Here is a 24,797-nt window from a genome sequence, read left to right as displayed (position 1 = left end):
CAGTGCTGTAATTGAACTATAATACGCATTAATCCGGTTTCAGTAACCCTTCCCTTCTCGATCATCTCAAATCAAACCTGCTAGCAAACAATTATCGGACCCACAATCGAAACCAATCCACCGACGTTCGATTGCATAATTTACTGCCTAGCCACGGAGCGAACAAGTGCCCACTATCCACTAGTCGTCGGTTCTCGAGCTCTCTTCCCGCCTCTACCAGAACCGTCTAGTGGCGCTTGTTCAACATGTTCCTAGACGAGGAATCTTCGCAGCATTCAATCCCTGGTGGGGAAGATGAGCACACAGAGGGGCACTCGTGTGGAAAACACATCACCACAGAAGCATAAAGGAACCCAATTTTCGGGGGAGTCCCTTCTGGAGCCACCAGTTTCCATCTTGTGGCTACCCTCTTGAGAGAGACTGTGTAGGGGAAAAAAAAGGTGGAAGGTGGGACAACACGTGACAATCACAGACTTCCGATGATTTTCTGGAGACTCTGCTCGGTCACGTGACGCATTCAGGTTTTTTTTGTCAGGGGAGGAAGAAAAAGAGACTACACGGAGGGAAAAACATGTCTACGACTTGAATATTTCAATGTACTCTGATGTTGGGTGACTTTGTCATTCATTCGATTATTCTTGAAATTTAACTGAAGAAGATTTTGGCACAAATTTAAAATAACTAAAATAAAAAATAGACAAGTCCCGTTAAATTTAGTCTAAACATATAGAAGACGAACCAAACCAAGTCGTGTTGGTGGTGGTGATGGAGGCCAATATCGACAAGTGGGTCCCTGGAAAATGGCAAGATAAGGATAAGCCCCTCATCCCGTTTTCCATCTCCCTCTCCAAAAAACGGGAAAAACGGGACCGATGACGACGCCGAAATGGGAATCGTTTTGTTTCCAGCCGAGCGTGGCGGCGCGGTTTTACGGCAAAGTTGTGGTTGCTGCGTTTGTTGTCCTCTGCGGGAACGATTCGGGCTTCCTTTTTTTGCAGAAGCAGAATATTGGACGGACGGAATTTTGGCGGGCGCAGAGGAATTTCATAAAGGTATACCAGAAGCCGTTGCGTTGGTTTTTTTTTGCCATTTCGGTGACCATGTGTATTTTATTGATGCTTTCTGGTAGGGATGAGCGGGAAGGACTTAATCAGATTTGAATCTGGCGTATTATTAAATTTGGCTCAGCTCATAGTAGGAGCTTAAAGTTGGATTTAAAGTGATCGTTATATTCATCCAGATTTTTGAGGCGATATTTAATCTTGTTCTCCCGGCCGGAATGATGCCTGAGTTTTAAAAAGTATTGTATTGGCGAAAACTGAGGTTTTCTAAAAACAAAGTATTTTTTATGAGCCTACTAATGGAATAAGGCATACCCTTACAGGCAAGGTAACGCTATATTAGAAGTTAATCCTAAAAGCTGTGTCTATTGTCGTCTATTTCAGATTTATTTTTCTTTGAAAGGCTATGAAAATTCTTAAAAATTTTAATCACTCATCGGTTCTGAGATTATGTTAAGTAGATAATGAAAATGATGCAATACAATTTTTTCTAAGTGACACCAAACTAGCCTCATTTTTCAAATGGCGAAATTGTGGAAACTTTTACCCTTATTAGTCGGAATGTAAAAAAAATTAACCGTTGTTAACTTTTCTGTTGTAAACATTTTTGCCCTTCTTACTAAAGAAAGGTATAGGTTTTAATTCATGTCTGGACATCATTTTCATCTTCGTAAATAAGGCGATTCAGCATCAATTTAAATCGGAAAATCGCTAAAAAATCACACTGCATCGATTTTCGACGCTTCGTCGCCAAGTCGACAGGTTGTCAAGTTGAGCTTCGAATACTGGTGCGAGAATGCTGGCGCATATATTTTGTGGCTCGAGATATACTTGTTTGCAGTAGCTTGTCTACCGATGTTTCCTACATCATGTGAGATCTCGTAGCTTTTCGGTTTCTTTTGCCCTGTCCGTTTTTGCATAACTGTCAAATGTTTATGCAAAAAAAATTGTGACATAGGACATTTATCCTGCTAAAATCAAATTGTTTTCCATGTGCTCCAAAAATCACCTAAAAGTAGACTTCATTTTTTGTGATTTCGTAAGTTTATTTAACAGAGTACATTGGATTCCAATTGGAGCTTTCTAAGCGTTTCATCGTTTTTATCGTTTTCAAAGTGTTCAATGCTCGCGACGCCAATGGCTATCTACCTAAGGTACTCGCGGTTGAGTGTGTAGTGGTGCAATTATAAAAATAGCTTTCACTTTCTCCCTTCCATAGAAGCTGAATGGCAAACTTCCTTGCACCGTGCGGCACAAGCGAAATAGTTATTGAAAAGATTTGAAAATTTTACACCAGGTTTCGTTTTTAAACACTGAAAATCGGAGCAATTGTTTCCGAGATATCGTCATTTTCATCGATTCGATTTTTTTCAATATCTCAGCTATATCTCAGAGACTAATTGCCGGATTTGCAAAGTCTTAAAAAGAAAATTTTAGGAAATTCTCTCAGCTATTAAACATATTTTTCCATGATGCTATATTCTTTCAAAAACTAGTTTTAAAATGAAAAAAAAAGTACAAAGAGAAAATGAAAATGTACACCTAAACGTAGTTATAACTTAAAAACGGATCATTTAACAAAACAAAAAATTCAAGTGCTTCTCGATTTCTTTAAAAAACATATTTTGCTTTAAAATTTTCGATATTTTGCTTCAATCATGATTTATTTTTCTAAAAAAACATATCTCCTTCCCTCCAGATTTTGCATCATCACACTCAGTAGATGTCTTTTTTATGTCCCCTAAAACAATAAAAAAATGGAAATTTGTAAAATACGTATTTTGGAAATTTTACTTAAGGTCATAATTAACCTACAACTTTGCCGAAGACAATATGACCAGTCCCCAAAATTGTATAGAGGATTTGTATGGAAAAACCAATTATGCAAAATGACTTCTTTGACGACAAAGTTTCATCCAAATATAAAAAGACGAAGAAAACCACTCCTTATTAAAATAATCAACAGAAATCAAGGCTGCTCTCCAGTCAAACAGTAAAAAAAAAAGATAAATTCGGGAATTTTATTTCTTTTTATGTAACATTATTTTTTTTTATACGTAATATTCCAATATTTTCTCTGGCGCAACATTTGTCTCATGGTCAGGGATTTTTCACTATTACGCAAACAGTGTGAAATTCGTGAAACTATGACATTTTGAAAAAAATCCATTTTACAATTAAATTTAACATAATTTTTTTAATCAGTGTTCAACAATAAAAAAAATCAACAAATATTTTATAAAACAAAACAAACATTAAAACAAATTTGTTACAACAATTATTTAAAAAATGTTTACTATGTGAGTACCGTAAACCGGGGTGACTTTGATAGGATTTCAATTTGTTTTTAGAATATTTTCGAACATGTAAGGTTTTTCTTAAGATTATTATTTTTAAAACATGTACTGGGGTAGACCACACAAAGTCCATGCACTATTTCGGGAAAAAACAATATTCAATAACGTTTAGAAAAATAGTTACGTTAAAAATTATAAGCTTGAATTCCGGGGTGACTTTGATAGTCATAGTTTTTCTTGTTAAAATCATATTTAAGATGTTCAAACTTCATTTGTACGTTAAATGTACCATCACTAAAGTAGCTGATATAGTTTTTAAGAAAAAAAATCAATGTTTATATTTAGTTAACTAAGTGTATAAGCTTTTAAGCAAAATACATATAAATTTTAGGTAAAATTGTTAAAAAGTTGGAATTTTTTCTGAAATTTGTTAAAACTAGATTTGTTTATAAAATTATCGATTTATATTGCATTTTATACTGAATTCGAAGCACAAATCACAAGTTTTCACATTTTACATGAAATTTGTTCAACTGAAATTGCCTATAAATTAAGAGAGTTTTTATAATTGTGTTTCAAAAACATACATTATTTATTTTTTACAAACTTTTTTAACCTTCTCCTAGTGGAAAATTGCCCAAAGAATCCGAAAATGCATTCCGTTTTCCGATTAAAAATCATGTTCATTGAGAAAATCATGACACTTTGAGAAGTTAAAATAATGGCTTTCATCAACATTTTCTTAACTACAGTTAACTAACTTTATAAACTTGTCAAAATTTTATGAAAAGTTCTTCTTGAGGTACTTTGAACACTTCTCTACCACGGTCAGTATGTTTCTAAACCATTCCTTACGTATTTTAATTGTACTCTTCATTTTGTGGAAAAATCGCAAACCTATCAAAGTCACCCCGTTTTACGGTAATCAAGAATTAGTCAATTATATGAGAAAATATAAAAAAAAAACATAAAAAAATCAAGGGTTTTTGATTGTTATGACTGTACACTTGTTAAGTTTTATGTTTTTATTCATTTTTTTTTCAATTGACTTGACAAATAGGGGAACTATACCCTTTCTCAGCCTATTTCTATTATCGGCCTATCAGCACTTTGGTCATAAATAAAGTGTTTTTGACTGTTTCAAAGCAATAAAAAGCTCAAATAAAAGTGAGCAAACAACTCTTCATTGATGATACATCTGAAAATGTTGATTTAATAGCGGAAAACGGCAAAAGTGATGAGAATTCCCGGGCAGACGGTAATAACAATATTCATGCCATTTCAATAACAAATATTGTTAAAATAACAAAAAGTGTTATGGAATCTTCATGAAAAATAAATTTTTGAATAAGGGTTTAATAACAGTTTTTGTTATCATAACAAAATTTGTTATTGGTCTGATATTGGTTGAAAGCCAAAACAACTTTGGAATAACATTTTTTGTTATGGAAGAATACCTCCAACTGTTATTGGGATGATCGGATTAGTTGTTAAAATAACAAAAAATATTAACAAAAAATTGTTCGAAAAATAACTCAAAATGTGATTGGTCTGTTATTACAATAACAGTCCAATAACAAAAAAATCATAACAGCGAATAACAAAACTTAATATAAATAACATAAAATGTTATTTGCCTAGTATTTTCAAATATCAAAAAATGTTATTCCCACGTTATTTCCGTCTGCTCGGGTTGGTCGAACGGCTTAGTGTGATTAAAATGGGTATATTTCCCCTATGCTGTTATAAGTTTTTAAAATATTGCTCAGAATTTTTCCAAGTTAATAAAATCGTGTGGTTTTTCAGAAAAATAAAACAAATATATCCAGTACTTTAATCCAGTTTTTTCGCAAAAACTTATCACGAAGCCTTATGTGTGGGACAAACTTACTTCAGCTGGCTGTTTTTGTACATTGGTCATTTATGCGAACATGGGCGAATAATTTATGTTAAATGATCGAATTAAAGCAAACATTCTTTCAAAAGTAAAATTCATAGCAGTCGATTTTCCCTAAGTCTTGAGTCTTGTAAAATTTTCCCGATATTTGATTATTTGGTTGAATTGTGGCCGTGGTAAAAGGAAAAAGGAGATTTTATTGATTTTGTTATTGATTATATTTTTATTTTTCAACTTTTGGTCATTTAAAGTCTTTCAAAATATCGAAGAAAATTGAAATTATTCTATTTTGGATAGAAAATACTGTTGTTTTGGCTTGGAAAGAAATAGAATTTAAAGTAAATAAAATAAAAGTGAATTAGAGAAAACTGAGAAAACTTGGTTTTTAATAAAAATATGAGAATATGCTCCAGAAGTCATGTCTATTTGGCAATCATGGCTTCGTGACCCTCGATCCGATTTTCAGTTTGATAGTGTGATTTTGTGAAAAGTTTAGGAAATTTTTCTACTCTTATATGGATCATTCCAGGTCAACTGGGTACTCTTTTGGACTCTACTTTTGCGCAGCTCTCGGAAGTACATGGTGAACTTTTCAACAAAAAGGGATGAATCCCGCATAGTTCCGTTTTTACATGTGAGAAACTTATTTTTTTTTTAAATCGGTGAAGGTCGAATCCAAAAGTACGTTGACCTGGAATGACCCATATATTTTTTGAGTTTTGAAACTTCATCTTATATTTGAGTTGTCTTAAATCTATAACTTTGAAGTTGAGTTCACCTCTCAAGTTCAAAACTATTAATATACCTTGTCCTTCGAAACAAAACCTTTTCATAACACAGCCAGTTTCCTCAAGAACCCTTTTGCTCCAAGTTCGACAACAAGGTGCTGGTTCTGCTCAATTCCGAGAAGATTATGTTCCACGCCCGGGATCTGGGTGGGTTCGTTTAGCGCATTATAGACTATATGAGTATATGTGACGGTGGTGGCCATAAGGGCACGAAAACGATGAAGCCAAAAAAAAGGACAACATCCACGCGAAGACCAGACCACCACCATTAGGTCCCCCCTTCCCCTTATGAAGGGGGTGAGCCTTTTTGTGTCACCTTTGGAACCGCCTGCTCCTTCCTTAACCAACCGGCTGCAGTCGATTATTTTTCGACCATCTACTCCACTCTCTCTCTCTCTTGCTTCAAGGGTGGGTGGATGGAAGTACCCGGCGCAGGAGTCCGCAACGAAAATCAGCTCCATAAAATTAAGGAGTTTATAGATTTTCATTACGCACGAAGGAATTGTTCTCCGTTTAAGGCCAGGGCCCCTTTTTTTCGCCTCTTTGTTGGGTTCTTTTTCTTTGGTTGGCGAAATGGTCGAAATACGAATGGATTATGGGGCTTTTTGCAGGTTGAAGAGGGATATTGGTTCGAGAGAACCCGGAGCCAAGGCAGCTGCCGCTGCGGTGGTGGACTTCAGTTTTGACGAAGGTTGAAGGTTAATTCAGTGTGCTTTAAGCAATAACTTCGGGTAGTGTATTATTTTTTGAGGGAGCATTCGGCAGGAATTTTGATAAGTTTAAAAGGGACTAGCGAGAAATACCTGTGAATTTTTAAGGGTGTTCAAGTAAATTTGATCATTAATCTTTGATTTTGCCAAAAGAAAACAATTTCATCTGTGGAAGAAATTCCCAGAATTATCATACCGCTGGCCACATAATTAATTGAATTACACTAATCCAACACGTCTTCCCATCCTTTGTTTGCCCAGCCGAAGGTCGAAACATGCCTACGGAAATATGATCTCGCTAACAAACTATCATTAACGTGGTACTAAAGCTGATTAGTTTTTGACCTGAACACACACACACATATGCCACAACTTGCCTTAATTCAGTCACGCACGCACGGTGTTGAACTTTCGCAAAGAGTGAAGCTCTCTCGAGTATCAATTTCAGAGCTGACCCTTCCCTTCGACGACCCAGTTTGGACGGAAGTCCGGATCACTATCGGGACAGCATCCCTCCGGCGCCGGTGACGGTGATGGTTATCCAACAACTGCCAACTTACACACGCACACCACAATAGTAATAACCATTTTTTTCGGAATGCTCTGCGGAAATGGCAACGACGTGTGGACATTTCCGAGGGGAACGGGGCTCCTCCGTGGTAAATTGATGCACTGTGAGAAAATTCTGGTCAATTTGTTTGAATTTGACTAATTTTCACAAAAAAGTCGTTGAAATGAATTTAAAAAACTATTTTGAGCAATAACAGTTGGATGTTTCAGAACATTTAGGTAACTTTTAGTAAGTGTGTCCAAAAGCAATTCCTCTCTTCAATCGACCCTAACAAGATGGGAAAGGGACGATTTCGATTAAGATAAGCATCGCACGCGTCACACACAACAGTTTGGCGTTTGTTTCTTTTGCTTCTTACCACCAGCAGGGGAAAAGAAGAAGCAGTCCCATCATTTTGTCGTGACCAAAAAGTTCTTTGCATTTTATATTCAGAACAAGAAGAAATAAACGATGATGATCGGCGAAATGCCAACCGAATGTCAAATGAAGAAGGAAATGAACAAGTTTTTCCCCACCCAAAAATAATACTGATTATTGCTATTTAATGTAACGATTTTTTCACGTGTTTTCATGTTCCCTCTTTACAGTGTGTCTGGCCGGTTACCACGAAAAGCGGTTGCTGCACGATCTGCTGGACACCTACAACACACTGGAGCGACCGGTGGTCAACGAATCCGATCCCCTGCAGCTGAGCTTCGGCTTAACGCTGATGCAAATCATAGACGTGGTGAGTAAGCTGGGTGTTGTGGTGGGTGGGTTTCGAAGAACTGGTAGTTTTTGATTTCCATCGGCAAAACGCGAAAAAGTTCGCAAAGACTAGCAGCGGGTTTCAGAAGAAAATTTGTTGGTCGAGCACCTCCACACTACGGTTTTTGTTTACTAACGCATTAGAATTGTGGTATTTTGTTCTTTTAAAAAAAAAATCAAAATCTCAAAATCATTTTAAATCGAATATTTTACAAAAATATTGAAAATTATTATTGGTAATTGAAGAGAGCTTTAAAATTTATTATATTGATTAACATTGTTTCATAAATGATTACAGATATCATACTTGAGCTTATAATTTAAATACATGTTTCAGATAGTTTTTTTTTTACTTTTATTAAATAACTAACTTTACATAGATAGTGTTGATGATTTGATTTAACAGAGTTTTATTCTTTCCATAGTGATTTTTTTTAATCAGAAAGCATATTTAATAATTTTGATAATTAAAAAGAAGTAATCATAATTTTTCATAATCTTTTTTTGTGTATCGAGAATTGTTTGAATTTCTCTGCTGATTTGTTGCAATTGCTGATTTTTTCCCAGTAATTTTTTTTATGTTTCAATTTTTTCAAATAAGATGTTTGGAAATAATTCCAATTAAAAAAACTCATGCTTCAAAAGAAAATAATAATTCATTGTGTAAAAATATTGTAAAAACTACTTCTTTTATCATAAAAAATACTGTAAATTGTCATGATTTATTTTAGAACAAAAACAAAAAACATTTTCAAACTGAAAGTAGGTATAAATGTTTTTTCTGGTTTAGTTATATTTTAAGATTGAGGGACAAATAAATGCTGCTTGATACATGATAAAAGTTATCCTACTTTTAATGACCAAAAATGGCTATAGCTACTGTGTCTAAATTATAAAGTCTGATAAAATACTTCGAAACCTAACTATTTTGAAATATTGTTTATGCGGAATTGAAAATTTGAACACACTTGGAGTTTTATTTCATCTAATGCATAACTTTTTAGATGCAAGATAACTTTTTAGATGTAAGATACGTAACTGGAAGGGAGACATTTTGATTTTTTATATTTTTCTTTTTCAGCATTTTTGTGAAAAAAAAAATCGTTAGATGTCCATAAATAACTATTTTTCAACGTCATCCAAGTGAAAAAAGTCTTTAAAAACCTCAAAACTGTTTAAAAATAACAAAGTTCTAAAAATATTTTTGATTCATTCCAAACAACAATGCGGGGCAATATGCACCGCAACATTGAGGCAAAATGCACTACAACAACGGGGCAAAATGCACCACAACATGGGGCAAAATGCACCGGGTGAAAACAGTTTTCACTAGTCACCACTAGATGACACCGCTGTTTTTACAAAGGAGCTTCACAGCGGTGCATTTTGCCACAACCACGCTTTTTGCAGAAAACTATAATTTGGTACGGCTATAAATTTTTCTTTTTTTTTTCTTAGAAACAAAACTTGTTTCAGCTTTACTCAAAAAATCTTCAAATAATTTTGTTTATAGTCTGAAGTGAAAGAAATAATCAAAAATGTTGTTTAATACAAATGATACCAAGCGATTGAAACAAATCTTGAGTTTCTTTTTGAAAAGGTCCAAATTTGTTTAATTGTTTTATTTTTTTTGGGAGTTTTGAAAACCTCTGAAGTTTTATATAAACCGACATAGCAAAAATAAAAATAAAAATTATTGGACTTTAAAAACAACTCTAAAATGTAGCCTTCAATTTGTCCTGCTATAGATAAATTATTTGTTAATAAGCATTATCACGTTTATCAAGAATAACACATTATTGATATTATGCAAATAATCTTGTCAGTACTTACTCAGATTAGGGCTGACGCAAAAAAAAATCAAAATCAACCAAACAATCAATAAGGTTTTATTTAAAAAAAAACTTCAAAATTTTTATGAAACCTAAGTGCAAGTACTTAAAATGAATAAAAATGCATTTTCCTGCGTTTAGAATGATTTTTAGCATGTTTTTGGCCTTCAATAAGAATTGAGCATGAGCATGAGCATGAGCATGAGAGATCACCCATGGTTGCCCCTCCGTTGCTGAACAGAACCGTAATATCCTTTCAGCACTACTGATCATAGGCTTCGACGATCTAGTGGTGTTTCCCTTATCAACAGCATCAACAGCATAAAACACCATGATTGCTAAAGCAAGATCAGTTGCGAATAGGTAACAGTCATTGGCCACCAACGGCGCCCGCCATGTCAGTTTGTAGATCTCGATTTTAAGGGACGGGAATGTTAGTTAGCGCAGGTTGCTACTAGGGCAGCTGATTTACTCTGTGCTTACACCCCACAAGCGCCAGGAACCTGAAAATTGGTTAGTAGGATAGGGTGTTTGGTCAGGATTCATCATAGAAGATGATGATGCGACCCAAAATCATAGTGTTTATTGAAAGGTATTATATTTTATTCTCAAGGCAAACAATCGGTTGCTGCGGATGAGACATGTCCCGTTTAACTGTTGTTAAATTTTTAATGAAATGGTTTAATCTTAGACAGCCGGCTGTGGAAAGATAAAAACAAATAATATTTGTTTATAGTATGAGGTGTTAAACGCAATGCTGCAATTATAGCGTAGTCTGATTTTTAATTATATAATCATTTAGTTCATGAATTTGTTACGGAAATGACGCGACGAACTCAATCATCAAGTGCCTTCCTATCTTCTTTGTATTAGCTAGATAAGGTATTGATTTTCGTTGCCTCTCGAGCTACGATGCTATGGAGAGGGCTTAACACACAAACAACCGACGTCGAGCCCTCCGAACTACGGAGCTATGGGAAGGTCTTTTCAACACAAAAAAGACTAGCGCACCACACGACGTTCTTGATGAATCAAAATAATTTTGTTACGCGATAAACCTAACGAACTCGGATCGTTTTTATCGAAAACTATATCACAATTCACGACAAAAATGCGAAACAAAAGGCACACACAAAAAAAAAATCACTTTTCGCTCCGAATATTTTTTTACGACCACGCGCTCCCTTTGCCAATTATGCACTGATGACGCTGCATTTTCAGAGGGTAATCTTCTCCTCGCAGCGCACAATTCACGACAAAAATGCGAAACAAAAGGCACACACACACAAAAATCACTTTTCACTCCGAATATTTTTTTACGACCACGCGCTCCCTTTGCCAATTATGCACTCTGTTTTTGGCCTTCAATAAGAATTAGAATTTTAGTTAATTGTTAATGTACAGTATAGAAAAAGTTTTTTTTCGCTTAATTATTTATCGTCAATTCTTACTTTTTGATAATAATTGATAGCAAATCAACTATACCGGTGTACAATGGATTTTTCAACAATGTTTTAATTAAATTGTTGAAATTCTGGATTGCAATAAAAAAATTAATATTTTTTTATTTTTTACCTTCCCCTCCTTTGGCCAAATTGAGCTAGAAAAACTTTGAAAAATATTTGCTTCGGCCCAATGAAGATGTGTTACTAGAGGGTGACGGGCGAAAATTCCCGGGTAAAAAATCCCGGGAAAATTTTTAGATAATGTTCGGTGTTCAAGTTCGAATTAACCAATTCTTCTCTTATCTTCTTATTCAGAAAATGTGAATTTTAAATTCCAATAATTATAATTGAGAGAAGCCTAAAAAAATGGACCCAAAAATTTTTCCTTAAAGTATACTTAGCAGTTACACCCCTGAAATAAATTCTGATGTTTTTTAAATATTATTTTTATTTATTATTTCTAAGCGGATTTAGCTTTTTCAAAATAAGTTAATCTCCTCCCTCGAGGAAAACAATCCTCATAACCTTTTTTTTATTCCCTGAATTATTTCGCTGTTTCAAGATAATGTCCTGTTTTGTTATCAATAAGTCATTTTGTGTTTCACGTTAACCTCAACATTAAATTATATTTTGTGGAAAATACTCTTTGTAAAGTTATTGTCCGCCAATTGTGAACATTCGTGTTTTCCTGATAACTGTAAATATTTTTTCAATGAATATATACAGTTGACCTTAAAAAGAAAAAAAACAACATTAAATTTTTGTTTGAGTCGTTATCAATCATATTGCAAAAATCCAGATACTGGGAAATTATATATTATTCGTAAACATTTTAAGCTATCATTCCCAATCAGTCCCAGAGTGTTACTTTTTCTGTTGCAATCCGAGCTATCACAAAGCAAAAAAAAAAAAACTGTTGCCTCCCCGACGGGGAATTGAACCCCGGTCTCCCGCGTGACAGGCGGGGATACTGACCACTATACTATCGAGGATTGATAAAAATCGGTTTATTGCTGCAGACTACCGTTATCTATTTGCTGAGATTTATTTATTCGATAAATTCAAATAGAAAATAAATCAATGATAATTATTTAGAACTTTTTAGAACTCAGCTTCGACTAGTTTTATTACCAATTTTGATGAACAAAAAAAAATTTGGTGGATATTTTGGAAACATTTCATTGCAAAAAATTTATGGCATATGTCAGGCTGACATTGGCATGAGAAAACTAACTTATAAGTCGTTTAAAAAAACACCAAAATTGTAAGGTTAACAATACGGCTCAGCACTCCACTTTAAACTTTACCCTAGGATGGCCAAAAAACACTTCAATTTGGTCTGAGTAATGAATATTCTGATTTTCATTTTAGATACATCTAAACGGTTTATCTTCCCCCGTACAACGCCATCTGCAGTATTTTTCACTGCACGCTACAACCAATTTACACTCCAGTTTTCCATTTTTCTTCACCATGGCGCCAACATCCGGGTGTTGGTTTTCCTCACGTGCGCGCACTTCGTTAATGCATTTTTCAAGTCATGTTGCCGGCTCCTCCAATTCGTTCTGCAGCGCTTCTGAGACCACTGCAGATGCTGCGCAACCAGCAGTTCTATCCGTTTCCCGACGTCGTCCGGAAAATGCACCTGGTGGGGAAAAGTTTTTTTTTCCGGATATAAAAAAGTGGAACAAAATCTCAGCCCGGTCCCGGAGCAAATATCGCTTTGGCCATGATTTAGCGTTATTACTTTTCTCATAAATTGTGGGTTTGCGCGGCGGATTTGGGTCGGGCAAAAAGGACGCGGCGACCCGCGAGATGACCCCAAAACGATAACCGAAAGGTGGAACTCGGACGTGACCCGTCGATAAGATGCGCTGATTAGAAATGATGTTCAGGTTTGGATTTCGGTTCCGATTCGTGTTTCGGGTGCCACGTGGATGTCTTCAAGAGTGGTGGAATGGATCTCAGTCGGAATGTTTCACATCGTAAAGAATCTTGGTGTGATTTACATACTAGTTTTGAAGGTTATATAACATAACGTGTTCCTGATTGAAAAATTTAAATTAGACTTTGATAGGTCTACAAATAGGTGTTTGTTGTGGTTCATATCATCAATGTTTAATCAAATTTCTTCAAACATCAAATCCTCGATAGTATAGTGGTCAGTATCCCCGCCTGTCACGCGGGAGACCGGGGTTCAATTCCCCGTCGGGGAGGACAAACTTTTTTTTGCAGGGAGATCAGTGAAGTCGTCATCTGTTTTTGTTTGTTTGATTGGTTAAACCTGGGTGATGAATAGAGAGAATGCGTAACGTGATTTTCGAATGATCCCACTTTGTTTACATCTACAAAGTACAAAAAAATAGTATTCCAGTTGCGTGTAAAAGGCCTGGGTGTAAAATAAATATTGCATTATTTTATGCAGTTTTATGTGATTTTACACCCTGAAATATGTAGCCTATCAGAACGGGAAACCTACTTGACCGAAATGTCAAGCTCATATATGCGTTTATCCTTTCCATTCTTCATCGGTCTGATGGCCGAGTGGGCTAAGGCGCCAGTCCGTACTGTTGGTGCTGGGTTTGAATCCCGTCGGTTGCAACTTTTTTTTTGTGTTTACAAAAATTGTACATGCAGTGTGTAATATTAAGTGTTTATTTTGACGAAGGTGATGTGCATGCTTTTGCATGCGATTTTACCATCGGATTTTTGGCTGTGTAGGAGGCTGTTAAAGCACAAGCATGACTTTTTTCTTACTGGTAGGTAATTGAGCTGTTTTAGAATCAAAGGTATGTGTTTTATTTTGTCTAGTTTTTGACATTTTTTGCTGACATATTGTGTGTGTGTTCAAGTTTTGGTTCGGTTAGAAGAGATTTTTCTTTTTTACGAGTAACGAAGAACTTCGGCGAGAAAGGCATTCTGCGATGTCGCAGATAAATTTCCTGGCTGATTTTGGAATCCTGCAGCTCTACCTGGTTTAGCGAAAAAACATCGCTAATTCTTGCGAAGCTGATCCATCTAACAGAGAAGACTTTAACTGCAGTTCCTTAAAAGCCGCACATTTTTCATTGTTGCAACAATTTTTAATGATCGATAACAATACTCTCTACCTTTGGCGAACAGTAAATTGGTTCCACTTTGACAGTTCTAAATTGAGGCCGTTTTTCGAACCACTATTCAGCACCCAGGGTTAAACAGTTTTAATTTGTTTTGGTTTATCTGTGCTTACTTAAGAAATGTATTGATAAAGTTACTCGCATTCGTCGACGTTGTCGTGCTATCTTATCGCACACCGTTTTTTGACGTTCCGAGAAAAACGCGTTTTAATGTTTGACCTTGAATAAACATAAATTAGAGCACACAATGTAAACAATAACAAACACGTTGTATTTGGTTGACCAATCTGTGCATTTTTCAGAACTTTGGTTGAATTTGGTTGCTGGAGTTCCGAATTATAATTACAAATGTTTACGTGGTTGGGCATGCACGTGTGTCAAACGCGTTCTGACCAAAAACTTCTTTGGCTAGTTGTAGCACTTTCAGCAATTTTACGGGTGTGTCAAAATAGCACGACAAGATTGAAACTTCTTTTTATATGAAGAGTGACAACAACGCACGGATTTTTTTTCGGTTTTTATTGAATATCTCAAGACTGAAACCGAATTTTGAGAATCTGGGAGGGTCAGAAGGTGAAGGCACAAAATGACGTTCTTAACTTAATCTGGCCTTAAAAATGCACGTGGGACAAGATAGCACGACAACGACTAAATGCCGTAATCACTCCTTTCATTTATAATTTTATGTAAAACTTAATTTATCTTTTTTGATTTATAGAAAAAATACTTTTTTCAATGTAATTTGATGTGTAAACTGTATTTTTCGTCCTACTTTTAGTACTTCTATTAAAACATAATTAACATTTATGCATACGCTTGTTCAAGAATATATTCTGTTTCCATATCCTAAGTTGTACAAGTTTGTACAAATTTGGATAAGAAAACAGAAGTTGCTTTTCCCTGCAATTTAATTCATTGAATGATCACTTTCTTTGTCACGAGGTTATCGACTGGGGTCCCATCTCATGTGGTTCTCAGGTATTCCAAAATGCAACATCTGCAACATTTTAAACTTGCTGACGTTGATGCATCACGTACCGCAAACCCGGAAGAAAATTCACTTCCCAACCAACTTTTTTTTCATTCTTCTGTTGGTTAAAGTTTTCCCACTTAATCTGAAAATAATTTGATTTCTTCCACAAACAACTTTTTTTCCTTGGAACGCTCTGGAGTTTTACGACACACAGCGCCCAACCAGAATCCCATAAAATTTGGCAATTTCTGCAGCAAACAGCAAATTTCCGTTTAGACCGCCATAAAAATCCGTTTTCCCCCCTTGAACTCAGATAGAATCGCCTGTCCCGTCCATTTCGCGAGTGCGGTGCAGCTCTGTAGGGTGGGAAGTTTTGTGGTGCACTTTTTGTGGTCGCGGCCCCCGGAAGAGGGGATTTCGGTGAGCACACAACAATATTTATGACAACAACCAGAGATACTTTGGAGACTGCGGCGGTTCTTTTTCAGTGTTGCTCGGTTTGGGTATTTGGTTGAACCCTCTCCCCGGAAATGGACAAGTTGTGCTAAGCCATCCGTTAAGAGACTCATGCATGTTGTACGAAGTATTTGTGCGCGGAGGTCTTCCGTTAGAATAGGCACCGAATGGATGCTGGTGTACTTTTGGGGGTGATTTCGAGCAGACGTTGTATTAGAATGATTGACTGTCAGTACTGGAGTTGTTTGAATCGGTTAAAAACTTTTTTTCTATTTTAATTCGAAATAATCTAATATTTTTTACTAACAACAAGGCTCAAATTCGAGAAGCTTATATCATTACATTTGCAGCACACCGTTTAATAGAAATTTTATAATAATGAAGCATAATGAACTAATTAATTGTAGAAAAAACAACGCTATAAAATATTACTTGTGTTTTATGCCAAATTTGTTAGGGATATGATTTTTCCATTCTTACCATTCTTGTTTTCATGGTATTTGACATAGTTAATAATTGGTAACATAAATTCACACTTTTTCATTTTCTGCATGTTCAGGGAGTAATTTTGAGCAACTTTAGTTCTTCGGTAAACTTTACACATCTTGTTTTATGTTTTTTTTTTATAAATTAGTTTTTAGTATTTCAAAACGCATGATCTTATTTTCTATTAGACCATTGCAAATGGGTAATTCTCCGCCAACTCACACAGCAGTTGCCCCGACCCCTCTTCGATTTGCGTGAAACTTTGTCCTAAGGGGTAACTTTTGTCCCTGATCACGAATCCGAGGTCCGTTTTTTGATATCTCGTGACGGAGGGGCGGTACGACCCCTTCCATTTTTGCACATGCGAAAAAAGAGGTGTTTTTCAATAATTTGCAGCCTGAAACGGTGATGAGATAGAAATTTGGTGTCAAAGGGACTTTTATGTAAAATTAGACGCCCGATTTGATGGCGTAATCAGAATTCCGAAAAAACGTATTTTTCATCGAAAAAAACACTAAAAAAGTTTTAAAAATTCTCCCATTTTCCGTTACTCGACTGTAAAATTTTGGAACATGTCATTTTATGGGAAATTTAATGTACTTTTCGAATCTACATTGTCCCAGAAGGGTCATTTTTCATTTAGAACAAAATTTTTCATTTTAAAATTTCGTGTTTTTCTAACTTTGCAGGGTTATTTTTAGAGTGTAACAATGTTCTACAAAGTTGTAGAGCAGACAATTACAAAATTTTGATATATATATACATAAGGGTTTGCTTATAAACATCACAAGTTATCACGATTTTACGAAAAAAGTTTTAAAAAGTTGGTCGTCATCGATCATGGCCGTTCATGGTCACCCGCGACAGACACGGACGACGAAACAAAGAGAAACGCAAAAAGTAACTTTTTCAAATCTTTTTTTCGTAAAATCGCGATAACTTGTGATGTTTATAAGCAAACCCCTTATGTCTATATATCAAAATTTTTGTAATTGTCTGCTCTACAACTTTGCAGAACATTGTTACACTCTAAAAAATAACCCTGCAAAGTTAGAAAAAACACGAAATTTTAAAATGAAAAATTTTGTTCTAAATGAAAAATGACCCTTCTGGGACAATGTAGATTCGAAAAGTACATTAAATTTCCCATAAAATGACATGTTCCAAAATTTTTACAGTCGAGTAACGGAAAATGGGAGAATTTTTAAAACTTTTATTGTTTTTTCGATGAAAATACGTTTTTCGGAATTCTGAGTACGTCATCAAATCGGGCGTCTAATTTTACATAAAAGTCCCTTTGATGCCAAATTTCTATCTCATCACCGTTTCAGGCTGCAAATTATTGAAAAACACCTCTTTTTTCGCATGTTCAAAAATGGAAGGGGTCGTACCGCCCCTCCGTCACGAGATATCAAAAAACGGACCTCGGATTCGTGATCAGGGACAAAAGTTACCCCTTAGGACAAAGTTTCACGCAAATCGAAGAGGGGTCGGGGCAACTTTTCCCGATTTCGTGTGAGTTGGTAGAGAATTACCCAAATATTTTTTAAAGTGTATGTCGCCCAGCCCCCTTCAAAATCGGTCCGATTAATCAGACGGCAAAAACTTTTTTTCTAAAAACTGAAAATTTTTATTGAAAATAGAAGTCTAATTGACTAAAAATAAATTTAAGTGCATTTTCCTGCTTTTATAATTTTGCATACCTGGGATCGATCAAAAATATTTAGTTTTTTTTTGTTGAACTCTGTTGAACAAAAACACAAAAAAACTTTTTCGGCAAAAAAAACGGCAATGCTTAGATATTATAAAAACAAATAATTGCAAAACGACTGGGCAGGTATAAAATGCATTTTAAATCAGTTTTTTCATTGAAATGTTAATACCTTGTATTTTTTTTGCCCCACCCCTCGACTAGGGACATAAATATCAAAAAATATTTGCAACGGCCTCTGTATCTTTCGCTTATTTGCTGTTTTTCTACATTTTTGTGATGTAAGTTATTACTATTAGTTTTTAAGTCGCAGCAAAATGTGTTAAAACATCATTTGGGACAAAAAAAATGTCTGCTTTCTTAGAAATATGCCTATACAGCAATTCCATTTGAAAAGAGCCTAAACCGAAAAAAAGTCCTCCGATCGGGCTTAAAATTTGTCTGGGGGTTCCTTGACTAAAATAATTGTTCAATGGCCGTGTTTTGTTCTATACCAATTTAAAAAAAAACCGAAATTTTGTTCCGAAGGTGTCAAATTTTTTTGCATAACGTATTAAAAGGACACTCCCTTTCACCTCTTTTATGATTTAATATTACCTCAATCAGAACTGAAACAGTGGCAAAACACTCAAATGTGGTGAATTTAGTTATTTTTAGACGTAAAATTTCACATTTTATCAATTAAGAAAGATGTACCCATTGCCAGATGTATTATTATCATGATTTTTATACTGTATGTGATGCATCAAAAATTTCTTATTTTTATAAATATGCATGTGGAACTGTGGAATATACACAAATGAAAATGAAAACAAATTCAGTCATATGTCACGATGAAATTTGAAAAAAGGACATAATAATTACGTGAATTTTTAATTTACTTTTGTCATTCGAAGGAAACTCATTTTTTAAACTTAAATTGATTTTGTTTTTTTTATCCAAGTCATCCAAAATGCATTTGGAAAATTGAGTACAAAGGTTGAATAGTTTTTGTTTTTTAGAACAACTTTTGGTCATTAAAAAAATTCCAAATGGTCAAGATAAATAAATATTTATTATTTTTATGTCGAGTTATGTTTTTTTTTACTATTGGCTTTAGATTTAAATTAGTTTAAATTAGTTTTTTTTTGTATTTTCATTTGCAAGATCTTTTCTCTCTCTACTTTATTCTTATTATCCATTTTTGCTTTGATTAGATAACATTTTTTTCTCTTTGAAACCTGATTAGGCCACCAATATTTAAAAAATGTGTTCTCTTCGAAAAATATTTGCATTGGCCTTATAAATGAATATTTTTAACATTAAAACATTGAAATTATTCTAAAATTGATATCGCACTTATGTATTTAAAACAAAATATTCAGAAATTCTTAGTCGATTGTTTACTTGCTTTTTCAATTTTCTTCCGCAAAAATTAAATTGTTAACGTTTTAGTTGAGGCATACAAATGGAAATATTCGAATTGTAACATAATGTGTAGTCACTTTGGTAGATTTTGGTTGGCTTTTGTTAATTCGCAGTCTTGCTTAAAAATTATGCAATTTCATTCAAACCTGAATCATAATTGTAATAAGAGGACTATTTCCATAATTTTAAGAAACTTGCAATACTTTTCCCCTTAATATTTAAATCCCTCAAAAGCATTTCGAACAAAATGCTCAGAAGTTGTAAGTCTTTCTTGATCCTCGTTATAAAACCAACAGAAAAAAAACCTTACAAAAACAGCGCAAAACGAAAGCTTTCATGGTGGAAAAGGGCGATTTTATTAGCACCGTTTGGAGGAGCTTTTTTCGAGGTGGTCCTCGTCGTCGTCGGGTGCGCTTAAGACTTCGTTCAATAACGACGAACCTCGCCCCGGGGTGGATTAAAAGGGGATATATGGGTGGTGGCCTGCCGAATTGAGAGTTAGTGCTGGGTGCTTGGAAAAATTCCTACCCGCCGGCAGCATATGTGGCCGATTCGGACGAAGGGGGAGGAAGTGTAGTTTTATTGGGTCGAATTGAGGTACACACAGTGCTGTGAGCGGAATAAAATTTATCTTCTTCCCGTTCATTGTTGTGTTAATCCAATTTCCGTTTTGTTTGCACGGGAGTTATGTGGAAATTATTGCCATATTGGCAGGAATCATGCTTCGGCGTGACCCGGGGCTTAATCCTTGATGTTTGAGCAGCGTTAAATTTCAAGCATTTTAAAGAGGAAATTTCTCGTCATTTTCTTCACATGGCAACATTTTCCATCCAATATGTGGCAGAGATGGCAGAACCGTTATTCCCCATTACGGAAGCTAAAAAGTTTGATTAAAATTTATACCCAAGCTGGCAAGCATTCCCCCTCCCAACCAACCAAGCTTCCAAAGACGAGTGTCTTCATCCGGAAAGCGGCGAGGCAAATGAAAAGAAAACGCTTCCAGAGGAAAAGTTTGCATTTTGGCGCTCATTTCAACCCGGTGCTACTTAGTGTGTGTGTGTGGCTTTTACTCATATTCTTCGACAACATATTTTTCCATCTTATGCTTCAGTATGGTAGCATAAGCCCATCAGGGCATGAGTGGGGCGAGGAGGTGCCGTTCAACGATCTATCCGTTTTTATTATTTAAAAATAAATCACAAATTAAGGCAAATTGCGGAGTAGGGGAGCTTTTGATGCGACTCCGACCTCGATCTCTGGAGATTCAACTACTCGGACTCAAATTTCAACAACAACTCCTACGCTGAAATAAAAAAAAAATGGAAATCACTACATTCTAAGAATTTTGCATCCTTTTCATATATAGGATTTGAGATTTTGAATGACTGAATAAAATAGGAAGTAAAATTTTTAGAATATATTAATTCTGTACTTTTTTTTTATTTCAGTGTATACAAAGTATAGTACAGTCCAAACTCGATTATCCGAAGGTTTGTATGGGACTTCGGATAATCGAATCACGAACATTTTTTTTTCGTTTTTGTCTTTTTCTTGTTTTCAAAAACATCAAAAACAAGTTCTTCGATCCCAATTTATTCAATTTTGAATAGTTGATTGCGTGTTAATAAATATGTAAACTGCATTTTTCAATATTTCGTGGTTTAAAAAAGTTTAAATCATTTTAACGTAGTAAAGGACTTTTTCTCGACAATCAAAAATTAGACACTGAAAAATAAAAAAATGTTTTTCGTCATTCGATTTTCCGAAGTGAGATTTTTCTTAGGCCTTCGGATTATCGAGTCTGGACTGTATATCAAGATTGTTAACGATAAATTCATCGAGGCTCGATAAAGATTACGATGGTTCTAACTTTTTTGTATGGATCGTGGATAATCGCCATAACTCCCCCCCCCTAAAGTGTTCAACCCTTTATGTTTAATTTTTAATGTATTCACAAACAATATTTTTTTTGAATATCTAGTAAGTTTCAATGTTCTCATAGTTGTGCACAAAATAACGTATTTTTACGAAAATACTCAAATTTTGAACATATGTTTTATGGGTATCAAACGAAGTAAAATTTTGTATGATTTTTTTCCTTCATTAAAATTTTTATGAAAATTCTAAAATTTTAAAAAAATATTGTATTTTTTCGAAAGTACTATATTTTTTAATTTGCTAAATAGGCATCAAACGAAGCGATATTTTATTTGCTTATTGTATTAATGGTGTTTTTGGAGATGCTGAAATTTCCACAAAAAATACCGTTTTTTTAGGAATTTTAATTTTGTATCAAACCCATATAGCAAATTTTGAAAATTTTATTATTTTCAAAAAAATACGGTAATTTGCGAAAATTTTAGTTTTTTACAAAAAATCTTTGAAAAAGTAAAAAAAATCATTAGATACTAATATTGCAAATTAAGAATAATTTAATATTTAAAAAAAAAACACGGTATTTTGTAAAAATTTTAGTCAGGGTGCACAGCAACGAAGGAAGTTGTTGTCTTCGCAGAAAAAAATAATGTAAATTTGGAAGCTGTAATTTTGGAAGGTTGAATATTACCTCTTTTATGATGTAATTTTACCTCAATTTAGACTGAAAAAGTGACATTACACCAGAAAAGTGGTAAAACTACACATTTTCAGAGGTAAAATTACATCTTTTTTCTGACATAAAAGATGTACCCCTTTCCAGATGTAATATTACCATGATTTTTTTTCTGTGTTATTTTTCCAAAATTGTCAAACTTACGGACCCAATCCTGCAACAATGTGATTGTAAAGATAGTAAAACTTTGTTGTAAATTACCCGAGCAGACGGAAATAACTTGGGAAGGTCAGTTTTTGATATTGTGAGAAGATCGAAATATGTTATTGGGATGATCGGATTAGTTGTTAAAATAACAAAAATCAATAACAAAGATTTGTTCGAAGAATAACTTAAACTGTTATTATGTTGTTATTGCAATAACAAACCAATAACTCAGAAGGAATCATGAAGGAATAACAAGATTTGTTATTTTGTGCGGAGAGGTGGAGCAGCATAATAACAAAAAATGTTATTGAACTGGTATGTCTCCATAACAAAAAAAGTTATGGTTTTGGTTTATTTGTAATTTGCAAATAAACCTGCTGTTGCCATAACTGCTCTGTACTAGTCAGGGCTGCAGAGTCGGGTACCTCCAAGCGACTTTGAATCCATATGACTCCGACTCTGGATGCAGGATATGACGTCAACGACGACTTCAGTTCTCTAAAAATACCCGACTTCACAGATTCCGACTCCAAGTAAAAGTTGCTGAAAATTTGCTGAATCCGATGCAGTCTCCGAGGTCTCACTCCAGCTCGAACTTCAACGTCAGCTCCGACTTCCTGGCTCTGTGAAAATAATAACAGTTTTTGTTATTCACACATCAAAAATTCTCAATAAATAAATCAATTCCGTTAGGAAATATAACAACATTTTAAAAAAAAATGAACTCTCAAAAGTTAATTTTATCGGATTAATTTTAGCTTGAAACCCCATTTCATGGTGAAATAAATGACCCCGATAAAATTGGTCAAAATTATTTCATAGTTCTAGCCAATTTTAGTAAAACCCTTTAGGGAGTATATCAAATAATTTAAAAAATCAACTTTCAAAATTTCAACTTTTCAGAATAATTTTAGCTTAAGGACCCCATTTCATGGCCAACATAATGACCCTGACGAAATTGGTCAAAATTATCCCATAGTTCTAGCCAATTTTAGCAAAGTCCTTTAGGGGGTATATCAAATAATTAAAAAAAATCAACTTTCAAAATTTCAATTTTTTCAGAATAATTTTAGCTTAAGGACCCCATTTCATGGCCAAAATAATGATCCCGACGAAATTGGTAAAAATTATCCCATAGTTCTAGCCAATTTTAGCTAAGTCCCTTAGGGGGTATATCAAATAATTTAAAAAATCAACTTTCAAAATTTCAACTTTTTAGAATAATTTTAGCTTAAGGACCCCATTTCATGGCCAAAATAATGACCCCGACGAAATTAGACAAAATTATCCCAAAGATCAAAACAAAGTTAACAAAAGAAAAAATAATAACAGATTTTGTTATGGACACTTAGAAACTTTTCCATTTGTGCGATTTATGGTAATTTTATTTATAAGTCAGTATACCGAACGAATAACAAATTTTGTTATTAGGAGAGTTTTTGAAATGTTTAACATTTCCTCTTATTAACGTGTTTCATATAATATCATTTCAATACCAAATTTTGTTATTTTATCAGAAACTGTTATTATTTTTTCTTCTTGAAGTTGAACTTCAGGATAAAATAATAACACTTTTTGTTATTTTAACAGGATTTGTTATTGAAATATTATTAATTTTGTTATTACCGTCTGCCCGGGTTACTTTGTTGACAGTACTTTTGAGGATGAATAAAAATATATTTCGATAGTACCCGTACTTTTGAAGATACTAAAATGTCTGTAACATAAATGTGGGTGCAAAAGCTCTGGTTGATATGCACCTTAAAAAAACTCTTATTGAGTGAAAAATCAAACAAAATTTCGCTTCGATAGATACCAATATTGCAAATGATGCAAATTTGAGTATTTTCGAAAAAAAACGGTATTTTATGGAAATTTTAGTATTTTACAAAAAAAAATCAAATAAAGTGAAAATAATATACACATATTCGACAAGTTAAATGCATTTAAAATATTTCACAAGAATAAGGAGGAATATTTAACAAGGAAAGTATATATTTTTGAGGATCACAAGTTGCTGAAAATGACAAACTAAACACGGGAAAAACACAAATTCTTGAATAAAAATCAATGATTTTTTAGTAAAATAACTCGACATTTTTGAAGTTGACAATAAGCGCTTCAATTTCGTCAAGGTTTGGTGGATTTGTACTCCTTAAACACGCTATAATCGACAGAACTGAATTTTAGTGAATTCCCTACCAATAAATAAAATTGAAAGTTTCGCGTATAAATGGTATGGAATCATCTTAACCAACCAGGTGCACTTCGTTTATACCTGGGGACAGCAAAACTCATGGGGTGCGCATGGTTGCTTAAGATGATTCCATACTATTTTTACGCGAAATGTTCAACTTTATTTATTGGCAGGGAATTCACTTAAAATAAATTCTATCGATTGAAGAGTGTTGTTAAGGGAGACCAAATCTACCATACCTTGACGGAATTGAAGCGTTTACTGACATCAACTTCAAAAATGTTGATCTTGATTGGATCACCCAGAATTTTAAGTCAACTTTAGTCGTACCACAAGCATGGTGGA

At 34.3% G+C, this 24,797-nt stretch overlaps 1 protein-coding gene and 2 non-coding genes across 4 annotated transcripts in view; 2 read left to right on the top strand and 1 right to left on the bottom strand.

The window, feature by feature from the left end:
- LOC6049441 (neuronal acetylcholine receptor subunit alpha-7) overlaps window positions 1-24,797 on the top strand; it is a 232,286-nt gene that overhangs the window by 88,521 nt on the left and 118,968 nt on the right. For both annotated transcript variants that reach the window (XM_038258185.1, XM_038258184.1), the window contains one exon: window positions 7,912-8,051. In XM_038258185.1, coding sequence (XP_038114113.1) covers window positions 7,912-8,051 — 140 coding nt within the window. The remainder of the gene's footprint in view (window positions 1-7,911; window positions 8,052-24,797) is intronic.
- Trnad-guc lies at window positions 12,269-12,340 on the bottom strand. Its single transcript has one exon. It is a non-coding gene; the product is annotated as a tRNA-Asp (tRNA).
- On the top strand, window positions 13,493-13,564 carry Trnad-guc. Its single transcript has one exon. It is a non-coding gene; the product is annotated as a tRNA-Asp (tRNA).

Source organism: Culex quinquefasciatus, chromosome 2, assembly GCF_015732765.1.
Source record: "Culex quinquefasciatus strain JHB chromosome 2, VPISU_Cqui_1.0_pri_paternal, whole genome shotgun sequence".
NCBI classification, from domain to species: Eukaryota; Metazoa; Arthropoda; class Insecta; order Diptera; family Culicidae; genus Culex; species Culex quinquefasciatus.
The sequence above is the reverse complement of the archived record's forward strand: the minus strand, read 5'-3'. Positions and strand labels throughout refer to the sequence as shown.